Source organism: Mauremys mutica, chromosome 4 (genome assembly GCF_020497125.1).
Source record: "Mauremys mutica isolate MM-2020 ecotype Southern chromosome 4, ASM2049712v1, whole genome shotgun sequence".
In the NCBI taxonomy this organism is placed as follows: domain Eukaryota; kingdom Metazoa; phylum Chordata; order Testudines; family Geoemydidae; genus Mauremys; species Mauremys mutica.
The window spans coordinates 94257411-94270824 of NC_059075.1; the positions used below are offsets into that span (position 1 = coordinate 94257411).

Below are 13414 nucleotides of genomic sequence, written 5' to 3' on the forward strand. Positions count from 1 at the left end.
ATTTTATTTTATTTTTTGCCATTGGTGAAACATTGTCACACTTAAGTCAATTTTGGAAATAAACTCTGTGTGGGGTACAAGAAAAGAATAAATACTCATTTTGATTCATGCATGCAATTTGATCCCCCACTACAGTATGCCTTTTTTTTGTTTGAACAGCTGTGACCTAGGAGCCCACATACGCAAGCTGTATAAGATATTGTATGTGAGGCAGTGGAGTCTAGCAAGCACAAAACTGAGAACCAGGATTCTAGTCTTTGGTCAGTTATGGCCTTTGCTGTGCGTCCTTCATCACCTATACAATATAGATAATATACTAACCCACACACCAGTAGCATTACAGCATCTCGCTGATCTGTAGAGAATGCTAGGGGTATAATTCCTTATTTGTGGCATAATATCTTGTCATGGAAATTACTAATGCACAACAACATAATTATGCTTTTATTGTGCAGTAAGGGAGAAGAAATAGATGGATTATAAGAGACAATGCTTTTGTTTTAATGCACACACTTTCAGGAAATGATAGAGAAAAAATGCTGATTATATTCAACATAAATAATTTTTGACTAATCCTATGCTAAGATTTCCCCAGGTTTTCCTTTTTATGCTCACCTCATTTTGTTTCTACAATATGTTGCATGATTGCTTTATACTAATTGGGGAAAAATGTAATATCCAACTTGTATAGGATTAAGGTTTTACCTAATCCAGCTTTCATATCCCACTGCTATACAAGAACTACAAATTTGATTTCTGCAATCTTCTTGTGGAGTGGAAATTTCAATCACAATAACCAAGTCTAGATAATAAATCTCACTGGACTGAAACTAAAAGTAACTTTCTCTCCTAGGAGCAACGAAACTTTCATTCTAAGTATTACAGCACTTATTACATCAGCTAGGAGTTCTGAGAGGCAAACCAGCTTGATAGGAACAGGCAGAAAAATCATTTAAATTAGAATAACCAGATTGTGAACCAAGTAGTAGGTTCCATCAGTAAATACGGATGTTGGGAAATATCTCCTCCCGTCGCTATAGACAAGATATCTGCAAATTCAACGCAAGCTTTTATTTAACTTATGGGACCAACTCTGCTCTCAGTTACATAGGTGTTACACCCTTATATTTCATGGGATTTGTCTCTGTATTTACAAAGCCCTTTGAAGATGGCAAGTGTTAAGTATTAGTATTTATTATAATTATTACTCTTATTGGGACAAATTCATACCTGGTGTACTTAAGTCCACTGACCTCTGTGGATTTGCACCAGCCATGAATTTGGTCCATTTACTTTATGGGCTACATATGCAGTTAGATTGAATACTATACACTTCTAAGCTTTTCTTGGGAGTCAATGATTTTGCAGAATTCTTGTGAGTTTTGTCTAACAGGGGATGTTATTATGAGTTTCAACCAGTTTTGGAGAGTACTTATTGCCAGCTTGAGGTATAGGAACTGAAAATTCTGCAAACACCATGAGTCCAATGATGAAGAGAACTATAGTAACTTTTGGCTAATATAAGTATCCTTCTACTCATTAAAAGGGATATTGTGCTCTATAGGTGTATAGAAATAAAAATCAAACCCTGTGGCAACCTTCCAACCCAAAATCATGGCTAAGGAAAGCAAAATGAAAATAAATAATAGGTCCAGACTCTTAGACCAGACTCACACAGCACCTAACAATGTAATCAGTTTAGTTTCTGTCATTTTTCCCTTAAGGCACAATTCAATCCGAAGACAGATCAAGCTCTCGAACCCTGACTTCAACATCCAGCAGCTTCAAAAACAGGAGCAGCTGACGGGGATTGGACGCATTAAGCCAGAGTTGTATAAGCAAAGATCAGTGGATACTGATGATGGCCGGAGGAATAACAGCAAGGCCTGTGGGAAACTCAACTTCATTCTGAAATATGATTGTGATTTAGAGCAGTTGATCGTGAAGATTCACAAAGCTGTCAACCTGCCAGCAAAGGACTTTTCTGGAACTTCAGACCCTTATGTGAAGATCTATTTGCTTCCGGATAGAAAAACAAAACAACAGACTAAAGTGCATAGAAAGACCCTAAACCCAGTGTTTGATGAAGTTTTTTTATTTCCCGTTCCGTACAATGATCTGACCACAAGGAAACTCCACTTCTCTGTGTATGACTTTGACAGATTCTCCAGGCATGACTTGATTGGCCAAGTGATAGTGGATAATTTTTTAGATTTGGCAGACTTTCCCAGGGAAAGTAATATTTGGAGGGATATTGAGTATGTCACCAATGTGAGTATGACACCTTTTCATTTTGAGATTTTATATGGTAATTTAATAGTTTATAACCTCTACCTTTTTTTAACTGGCGATAAAAGTTCTCCATGGTAGATTTATGGAGAAAATGATTTTTTTTCTCTCTCTCTCTTTCTATCAGCATTTGATCACAATCCATGGAACGTCCTCATTTTACCTTTATTGGACAGCATTAGAAATGTCCTTTATGTAGGAATTACTGAAGGTTAATCATTATCTTGTTTGTAGGGGAAGAAAGCCACAAAAATCTATTCTCTGTCCCTCACTTACCCCAGGGAATGTTATATTTTCTTTTCTCACTCTACTTTTCTGTGATTTGCATTATTTTCCACATGTATTCTAGGATGCTATTGGCCTCAGTTTGGAAATTGAAGACTTTTGCATGGCTTCCGTCAACGTTCCATAGAAAGTCATTCTGACAAAGTCAGCTGACCTTGCACCTACAAACAAACCTAGCACCAGCAGTTAGTAGCCACAGCCTAAAATGAGAGGAAAGTTTGCAGATGTCATGCAGGATATGAAAACTCAAATCCACACAAGGACCATCTCAGTTTACATTCCAGTAGGCAGGTCGCAGGTACTACATTTGTGTAGTGCTGTGCTGCTAAGGGCATTTTCTGAAGGAAACTTTATTTAAAAAGAAGCAGGGGAACATCTTTACTATAATCTACTAATATTCCTGATCTCTTGACAACCTTTGGTATAGGGGCCTACATAGGAACACTCTCTGGGCACCGGCTACAAAACAGACAGTACTTTCAGAGGTCAGGGGCTTTATACTTCTCTCATGGCATAGGCAAACCTCCCATAAGTATTAATGGGACTTCAGCATTCTCCAGTGGAAAAAAAGAGCCCATGCATTTCAGAGCTCACAAGGTGAAACTACTGGTTCCAGAAGCCAATAAATATTTCATTTGTTTTATGGAACTGTAGTCTTGCAGATTCCACCTTTTAGTGTCAGTAAGTTAATAACAGCAAAAGAGTGTAAGTCATTTAGGCCTCAATCTAAAAAGCATTTAAGAGTGTGCTTAAAGTCATAGGTGCTGGAACTAAGGGTACTGCTGTATCCCCTGGCTTGAAGTGGTTTAAGAACATAGGAACGGTGATACTGAGTCAAACCAAAGGTCCATCTAGCCCAGTATCCTGTCTTCCGACAGTGGCCAGCACCAGGTGCCCCAGAGGGAATGCACAGAACAGGTAATCATCCAGTGATCCATTCCCTGTTGCTCATTCCCAGCTTCTGGCAAACAGAGGCTAGGGGCACCATCCCTGCTCATCCTGGCTAATAGCCATTGATGGACCTATCCTCCATGAATTTATCTAGTTCTTTTTGAACTCTGCTATGGTCTTGGCCTTCTCTGGCAAAGAGTTTCACAGGTTGACTGTTTCCATCATATAGGGGTTTACTGTTTGGTTCAATGGCTCTCAGGAGCCCCCACTGTACAAATTGTCCCAGCGCCGTTACTTACAATTCCTTTTGACTTCCGTGGGACTTATGCACATAGTTCAAGTTAAGCATGTGCTAAATGCTGTTCTAAACAGGGATGCTTTCCTGAGTCAGCACTTTAATCTTTCTAATCTATAACCTGCTAATGTGCCATGTTATTGGCCATAGAGCTAAAAGGACTAAATTAATTTTTTCATTATTTTGTTTTTGAAATGTTTGCATTCACACTGGCTGTCATTATCTTAAACTCTCTTATCTGTGAAGTTCACAGTTGGCATTGGATACCCTGGCGGGGAGGACAGGGGGGAGAGATGGAATGGGACAGAAGCTCCATCCAAATGGTGGGGTGGAGGAATAGAAGAGGGAATGAGGTTTGTCCAGAAAGGTTGGAGGTAAGCAGCTGGCTCCAGGCTGGGAAGGAGGGTCCTGGGGGTTCCTACTTGCTCCCAGGCCCGTTCCAGCCCCTCTAGGTCCTGCTCTTCCTTCTGCCTCCCCCCCAGGCATGTGCAAATTTATGTGAAGGAAATGTGCGCCTCCCTCCGTCCCCTCCCAATATTTCTATTGTGTTTGAGTTCAAATTTTTATAACTCTTTTGTTCCACGTGTTCTGCATGGGTGATGAGGTATGGGTCCTTCTATAGTCCTTAGAGTTTTAGTCAAGGTGCATTTCAGAGTACAGTAGAATACATTGATCCAAATGGAACAAAGGACATGGAATTCATTCTGATAAACAGGGGCTTTTCAATGTAAATGATGCACAGCAGGAAACATAACCCAATTTCAGGTACTGGTGGTTTCCAGATAACAGGTTCAGATAAATGATGTTCTATAGTACTTGTTTCTCCAATTAACATTTCCAAAAATTCAAAAGGTTAGACTTAGCACATTAAATATTGACAAACTAACCCAGCATAATTCAAGAACTTGTACTGAGTTCCAGCAAATCTGAATTCACTCTTTTATCTGCATCTCCTAGCTGCCAGATAGACTGGCAGCAAAATCTCAAATCCCATTGGGAACTCAACATTGCTGTAGAAAACTCACCTGATTTCATCACAAACCTGAACACAGGACAAGGTTCATGAACCTCTGAAGCAAAACTGGGCTGAGGCCTGGTCTACACTACGCATTCAAACCGATTTTAGGAGCGTTAAACTGATTTAACGCCGCACCCGTCCACACTACGAGGCCCTTTATATCGATATAAAGGGCTCTTTAAACCGGTTTCTGTACTCCTCCCCAACAAGAGGAGTAGCGCTAATATCGGTATTACCATATCGGATTAGGGTTAGTGTGGCCGCAAATCGACGGTATTGGCCTCCGGGCGGTATCCCACAGTGCACCACTGTGACCACTCTGGACAGCAATCTGAACTCGGATGCAGTGGCCAGGTAGACAGGAAAAGCCCCACAAACTTTTGAATATCATATCCTGTTTGCCCAGCGTGGAGCTCCGATCAGCACGGGTGGCGATGCAGTCCCAAATCCAAAAAGAGCTCCAGCATGGACCATATGGATGTGATCGCTGTATGGGCAGACAAATCTGTTCTATCAGAGCTCCGTTACAGAAGACGAAATGCCAAAGCATTTTAAAAAAAATCTCCAGACAGAGGCCACAGCAGGGACTCAGCACACTGCTGCGTGACAAGCGTAACGGAAAGCCAAAGAATCAAATGGACGCTCATGGAGGGAGGGAGGGAGGGGGGACTGAGGACTCAAGCTATCCCACAGTTCCTGCAGTCTCCGAAAAGCATTTGCATTCTTGGCTGAGCTCCCAATGCCTGTAGGGTCAAACACATTGTCCGGGGTGGTTCAGGGCATAGCTCGTCAATTTACCCCCCACCCCCAGAAGGAAAAGGGAAAAAAATCGTCTCTTGACTTTTTAAAATGTCACCCTATGTCTACTGAATGCTGCTGGTAGACGCGATGCTGCAGCAGTGAACTGCAGCATCCTCTCCCCCCCTCGCTGGTGGCAGATGGTACAATATGACTGCTATCCATCGTCATCATCAGCCCGTGAGTGCTCCTGGCTGGCCTCAGGTGAGGTCGGCCGGGGGCGCCTGGGTAAAAATAGGAATGACTCCTGGTCATTCCCAGTAGATGGTACAGAATGGCTGGTAACCGTCTTCATCATAGCAACTGGGGGCTGAGCTCCATCAGCCCCCGCCCTTCATGTGTAAAGAAAAGATTCTGTACTGCCTGGACTATCATAGCAGCGGGATGCTGGGCTCCTCTCCCCCACACTGCTTAATGTCCTGTCTGGAGTATCATAGCAGCGGGATGCTGGGCTCCTCTCCCCCACACCGCTTAATGTCCTGCCTGGACTATCATAGCAGCTGGAGGCTGCCTTCCCCTCATTTTATCTCACTAACAAGTCACTGTTTCTTATTCCTGCATTCTTTATTACTTCATCACACAAATGGGGGGACACTGCAACGGTAGCCCAGGAAGGCTGAGGGAGGAGGGAAGCAACAGGTGGGGTTGTTGCAGGGGCACCCCCTGTGAATGGCATGCAGCTCATCATTTCTGCGGGATCTGACACGGAGCGGCTGTGCTCTCTGGTTCTCTGATACACTGGTTCTCTAGTACACTTGCCCCATATTCTAGGCAGGACTGATTCTATTTTTAGATACCATAAAGGAGGGATTGACTCGGGGAGTCAATCCCATTTTTGTCTTTGCGCCCCCGGCCGACCTCAGCCAGGGGCACCCATGACAGCAGCAGACAGTACAGAACGACTGATAACCGTCATCTCATTGCCAATTTACAATGGCAGCAGACAGTACAGAACGACTGATAACCGTCTCTGCTATCATGCAAAAGCAAATGAATGCTGCTATGTAGCGCTGCTGTATCGCCTCTGTCAGCGGCATCCAGTACACATACGGTGACAGTGACAAAAGGCAAAACAGGCTCCATGATTGCCATGCTATGGCGTCTGCCAGGGCAATCCAGGGAAAAAGGGCGCGAAATGATTGTCTGCCGTTGCTTTCCCAGAGGAAGGAATGACTGACGACATTTACCCAGAACCACCCACGACAATGATTTTTGCCCCTTCAGGCACTGGGATCTCAACCCAGAATTCCAAGGGGCGGGGGAGACTGCGGGAACTATGGGATAGCTACGGAATAGCTACCCACAGTGCAACACTCCAGAAATCGATGTTAGCCTCGGACCGTGGACGCACACCACCAAATTAATGTGCTTAGTGTGGCCGCGTGCACTCGACTTCATACAATCTGTTTTACTAAACCGGTTTATGTAAAATCGGAATAATCCTATAGTGTAGACGTACCCTGAGTTACGAAAAACCTGAGTTGATTAATGCTTGTGAGCAGGAATTGCATCAACCTTGGCAGCAGTTGAACTTTGAGTTTCTTGGTTTTTCAAACATCAAACTTAAAAGGGACCAAATGCCACGATGATTTACACCCAGTGTAACCCCACTGAAATCAGTGGACTTTCACAGGGTGTAAATCGTCAAAGAATCCAGCAAAAGAGCAGAAGTAAGCATTATACAACCAATCCTGTCAAGTTACCCACAGTTCTGGTATTGTATCTGAGCAAAAGTGCATCTACTTCAGTTCCTGATGCATCTCATGACATTATATAGCCACGCATCCCACGTCCCATTATCTTACATTATTCCCTATTTTATTATATTCTAATCCAATTTGATACATTACTGTAACAGTGCATCAAATCAGAGTTTACTGAATACCTAACAAAATGGTCTATTTCAAGTGAATATTGCAGATTATACATGAAATAAGTCAGCTTCTCCACAAACAAAGCCATTCGATTCCCCCATTAGACCATGCAGGGTGGATTTGATTTAAACCATTTAAATCACTAGTCACAAAGACTTGATTTCATCAAGGATTTCTACATAAAAGTGCATTCTTGTTGGTTGCTATAACTTTAATACATATTCTTCACAACTCAGAGATAGATGTAGGTTTCATTTTTAGAAGGTACACACTATACATTTTTATCACATTACATTATATAGCCAGGCATCCCATGTCCCATTATCTTACATTATTCCCTATTTTATTATATTCTAATCCAATTTGATACATTACTATAACATAGTGCATCAAATCAGACTTTATTGAATACCTAACAAAATGGTCTATTTCAGGTGAATATTGCAGATTATACATGAAATAAGTCAGCTTCACCACAAAAAAAGCCATTCAATTCCCCCATTAGACCACGCAGGATGGATTTGATTTAAATCAATTGATTTAAATCATTTAAATCACTAGTCACAAAGACTCAATTTCATCATGAATTTCTACATAAAAGTGAATTCTTGTTGGTTACTATAACCTTAATACATATTCTTCACAACTCAGATAGATGTAGGTTTCATTTTTAGAAGGTACACACTATACATTTTTAAAGTGATTTATTTTGAAAACTTTTTGGATTTGTTTATAGCTATATCAGAAAATGAATGATTGGTTATTTTATTTACCAAAGGTAACTGAAGCAGATATTTATGAAGTCCATGGGAGGTGAACTATATCCAATTCAACAGGTTAATCATTAATATTTGGAGGATTTTCTTGCCATGCTGTATTAGGAGGAGAACATCACCAGACAGACATTTAAATTGTTTTACTTAACTAAAACAACAACATTATGTATTCTGGTTTTTTTTCTTCAACAGCAAACATATAATATTTTAACAAAACAAGCATATGAATTTTTGAATTTACTTAAACATTCAAGTTTTTTAAAATCAGGTTTGTTTTTGTTAAAATTACTTTTAACTAAAATAGTTAAATGAAATATTTTAAAAAATTACAAAAATTAAATCGACTATGTCAGCCAGGTCAACATGAGAAACTTAAAATATTGGCTTCTGTAGCTAACTCGGTCATTTTTGCCTTCATTTCCCTGTTTGTTCATAATCTGGAAAAGAAAAACAAGCTTTCCTGCTTTTTCAGGTCCCAAATGATTTCTCAATTTGGAATTAATTAGTCCAAAGGAAGAAAATATTCTTTCTATACCAACAGAAGAAGATGCTGCTGTTAAAAGTCTCTGAATCTAAGTGCTTAAGTGACTTCCACCAGTTCACTGCTGTGAATTTCTTTAAAACATTATCAGCAAACATATTTCTTGAATGGTTCTTATTCCCGAACTGTGTCTCTTTTACAGCCTGCTGCCATTATAGGTTTTCCCTTCTAGTAAGAGAATAGTATGGTAGATCTCAAATCAATGAAGGCTACACTCAGAAAGACCTCAAGACTTCTGGAATATGCTGCTCAAACGGTTTTACTTTTGTTTCTACTGCCTGTCCCTCCCTTCTCACATTTATTCCAGACTTCCTCTCTTTGTCCAGATCTATTCCAACAATCTTCTATTCATTCAACTTTTTGAAACTGTGCACTTTTAGAGAGACTCTGTATACACAAATTTGCAGAGGGACAATAGGGTTGAGGTCTATTATTTCTCACCTCTCTATATTATTTATTTATTTAAAAACATTTTTGCTGTTAACAAGCATGTTATCTCTGGAGACACAAATCCACAGTTTGAGAACTGCAAAACTAAGCATCTCTGATATTATCATCTAGACTGAGCATTGAGTCCCATAGGGTAGATAGAAAGATTAACATAAATAATCTATACAGAAGCCCCTGGAGCCCCATAAGATTGGGTCCCTAATCCATGAACTATTGGAACTCATTTACAAAACTTTTCTTAAACATTACATGCATATATTTTCTCATACTATAGAATTAGAATTTATAATCCCTATTCCATGATAAGATATCTTTCAGCTATAATGTATCTTAATTAAAACTATCTTTAGATAGGTTTTTTTCTCAAAAAGCATCTTATCCAAAAAATTTGATTTAAATTTAAAAAATCCGATTTTTTTTAAATCACTGATTTTTATCCACCCTGAGACCACGTCATCAATGTGTCTACTTGCTATTCTCAAACAAGGCTGAAGATTTACAATTCCACTGAAGCACAGTAGCTTCAATTCTCCTCCTTCCAGAGTGCAGTACGATCCCAGACTATAAGATTGTTTTCTAATAGCAGCATATGCATTAGGTTAGCAGGGTTGGATATTCATATGGTAGCTTAAAGCACCTCCACAGCACACAGAAGAAATCTGTAGTGAGCACTGCCTCTAAGCAGAGAACAATCTGATATTCAAATGACTGTTCTTCTAATCTTAGTCCCTCCGAGCATAAAACTGAATCTCTTGTGTCACACTGCTTTTTCCAGCCAGAGGGAAGCAGAAGGGATTGCCTTACAGGCACCAGCAGCAGGTTGTTTAATGGAAGACGTAATTAAGTGGATCAGCCTTAGATGAACATGAAAGCAAGTCTGAATTGCTTTTTGTACATCTATCAGACAAGTTAGTCTGATTTCTGACTGTTAGGATGGAGGAGAAGGGGTTGCTGTCATCTCTAGTTTTAGGTCTGAGTTAACAGGTCGAACTAATGCTCTCAGTAGCCTCTGAAGTTTGTATTCAAAAGATTTTTTTTTTAAATGTTCACAGACCAGTGACATGTTTTGAAGAGGGCATGATTGTTCGTTGCCCCCCACGCACACACACCCCACATACAGTGCTATCCTCAAATTCATATTTCCTCAGGAGTAGCATATGGCCTCAGGAAAAGGCGGGTAACATATTAAACTAGAAAATAAAATAATTAATTAATTAATAATTAATTTATCTGCACAAGACATGAAACCCCATGTTACAGCACTCTGGATAGATGAGAATCACCTTCTCCATGAAATACTAAATGCCCATTTACTAACATGCTGTGTACCAGAGAATAAAAAAAACTCTTTTCAAGGAAATAACCTACTAAACATGACCATGCTGCTACACAGGCAGACAGAAAGATTGCAAATCTTAGATGAACCAGTTTCTACTGTGAACATTTTGTTTCATAGTGACTTGTTTTTGTTACCTATAGGCTTTACCTCTGTCACCCTGCTGTGTAGCAGATCCTTCCACTATCTTCTTTCTTTAAGAACAAAACAAAAATTAGAACTGGGGAGTGATGATTTCCACTTAGAGGAGGGGAATAAATGGGAGCTGTGACTTCCTCACTTCTACTACCAGCTCTGCTAGCATTTTCAAAAGAGGTTTTGGATGCCAAACTTGAGACACCTAGGATGTGATTTTCAAATGTGCCGAGTACCCACATCTTCTACTGAGATCAGTGGAAGCAGGCCATGGGTGTTTCAAGATGGGCACACAATACTAGTGGGCATGTCTGAATGTTCTTACCTTAATCCACTATATAACAGCCTCTTTCCCTCAGTTTACGACTAGTGATGCTGACAGCAAACCATCCAACTCCGCCTATGGTGATTAGAGAAACCTTCAGTGTGGCATCAAATTTTAGCCCATTTAAAAAAAAATCCTGTTTTGCAAGTGCTTTGTATACAGAAATGATGGGCTTGAGCTGCAGATCTCTGATCTGGATTTTAAATGCTCCAAGGTTTAGAATGGTTGAGCCTGGGATTTTGGTTTGACAAACAGAGAGAAACCAGGAACAAAATATGTCTCTTGCTCCAGATTTGAATTCAAACCCCAGAGATGTTAAGATCTGGGCCTATCTCTATTTTATAGAATTACACCTGTTAGAGACCGAAAACACCAATAGACTTCTGCCAATAGAAGATACAGTCTCATGACAGAGGACATAGCCAATATTAAACCAACACTGTATTTAGGGACACATTTAAAACCAGCCAATCTTCAGTGTCACTGGAGCAATCAATTGTTGAAATGGACTTATAGGCATTTAACTATCTGATTTGCAGGTGTGAATTGGCTAGTAAAAAGGTAAATTTGTAAATCATTATGTTCTACCTCAGAGGTCGGCAGCCTCTGGCACGCGGCTCGCTGGGGTAAGCACCCTGGCAGGCTGGGCTAATTTATTTACCTGCTGAGTTGGAAGGTTCGGCCGACCGCGGCTCCCACTGGCCGCGGTTCGCCATCCCAGGCCATAAGAATCAAGTCCCAGTGATCACTGTTTATTTGTGAGGGACTGTTTGTTTTTGCCTGTGCTTGCTTAATCAAAAGTACCAAAAAGGTTAAACAAAGTCCTTGGGCAATGCATGATATCATGTCGGGGAAAAGAAAAAAGTCTGAAAAACTGGAGATACTTGAATCCTCCTGATTTCTTAAGGATCAACCCAGTGTGGAGAGGAAAACATTTAATTAGCCTTCACGCTTAGCACAGCAGCTACAATAGTTGTCACATTGTTGGCTAATTGCACTGCAAAGTGTTCTTTCTACAGTTTTCACGTTTTTAAGCAGGCTTATTTTTCCAAGACTGGATTTTGCCTGTTGGTTTTGTGTTTTCTTTTTTATCTCATTGTTTTGTTAATCATGTTAGGAGAGGTTGATCAGAAATGAAATGTAAATTATTCTGATTAGCAATTAGCACTCCACATGGCTATAGCATAGATAAATTTGCAAGTTATAATTATGTTATGCAATAGTTAAGAAAGATAATAGCATTAACTCATTGATTTCAAAGGGTATGTCTACACTACAAGAGTAGTTCGATTTAACTTAGGTCGAATTTGTGGATTCGACCTGATGAATTCGAATTTGTGTATCCACACTAAGGACACTAATTTGACTTTGTGAGTCCACACTAACGGGGCAAGCGTCGACATTGGAAGCGGTGCATTCTGGTCAGCTATCCCACAGTTCCCGCAGTCCCCGCTTCCCATTGGAATGCTGGGTAGAGCCCCCAATGCGTGCTGGGGGAAAAATGTGTCGAGGGTGGTTTTGGGTAACTGTCGTCATTCAACTGTCACTCCCGCCCTCTCTCCTTGAAAGCGCCGGCGGGAACTCTGTTCGCGCACTTTTCTGGTCAGTGACAGCGTGGACGCCACAGCACTGCGAGCATGGAGCCCGCTGCGATCATCACTGCACTTATGGCCGTTGTCAACTCCTCGCACCTTATCGAACACCTCTTCCACAGTCAGCTGCTGAGAAATCGGGCGAGGAGGCTCTGGCAGCGCGGTGAGGACATGAAGTGTGAGAATGGTACAGACCTCTCACAAAGCATGGGATCCCGCGACGTGGAGATCATGGTGGCAATGGGTCACGTTCATGCTATGGGACGGCGATTCTGGGCCCGGGAAACAAGCACGGACTGGTGGGACCGCATAGTGCTGCAGGTCTGGGATGAATCACAGTGGCTGCGAAACTTCAGGATGCGTAAGGGCACTTTCCTTGAACTCTGTGACTTGCTGTCCCCTGCCCTGAAGCGCCAGGACACCCGGATGCGAGCAGCCCTGAGTGTGCAGAAGCGAGTGGCCATAGCCCTCTGGAAACTTGCAACGCCAGACAGCTACCGTTCAGTAGCGAACCACTTTGGCGTGGGCAAATCTACCGTGGGGGTTGCTGTGATGCAAGTAGCCCACGCAATCGTTGACCTACTGCTCTCAAAGGTAGTGACCCTGGGAAACGTCCAGGTCGTCATAGATGGCTTCGCCGCGATGGGATTCCCAAACTGCGGTGGGGCTATAGATGGCACTCACATCCCTATCCTGGGACGGCCCACCGGGCCAGCCAGTATATTAACCGCAAGGGCTACTTTTCAATGGTGCTGCAAGCACTGGTGGACCATAGGGGATGTTTTACCAACATCTACGTCGGGTGGCCG

At 41.5% G+C, this 13414-nt stretch overlaps 1 protein-coding gene across 3 annotated transcripts in view; it reads left to right on the top strand.

Moving 5' to 3' along the window:
- SYT9 (synaptotagmin 9) overlaps positions 1–13414 on the top strand; it is a 131141-nt gene that overhangs the window by 50403 nt on the left and 67324 nt on the right. For all 3 annotated transcript variants that reach the window (XM_045017174.1, XM_045017173.1, XR_006579442.1), the window contains exon 3: positions 1725–2271. In XM_045017174.1, the coding sequence (XP_044873109.1) occupies positions 1725–2271 (547 nt within the window). The remainder of the gene's footprint in view (positions 1–1724; positions 2272–13414) is intronic.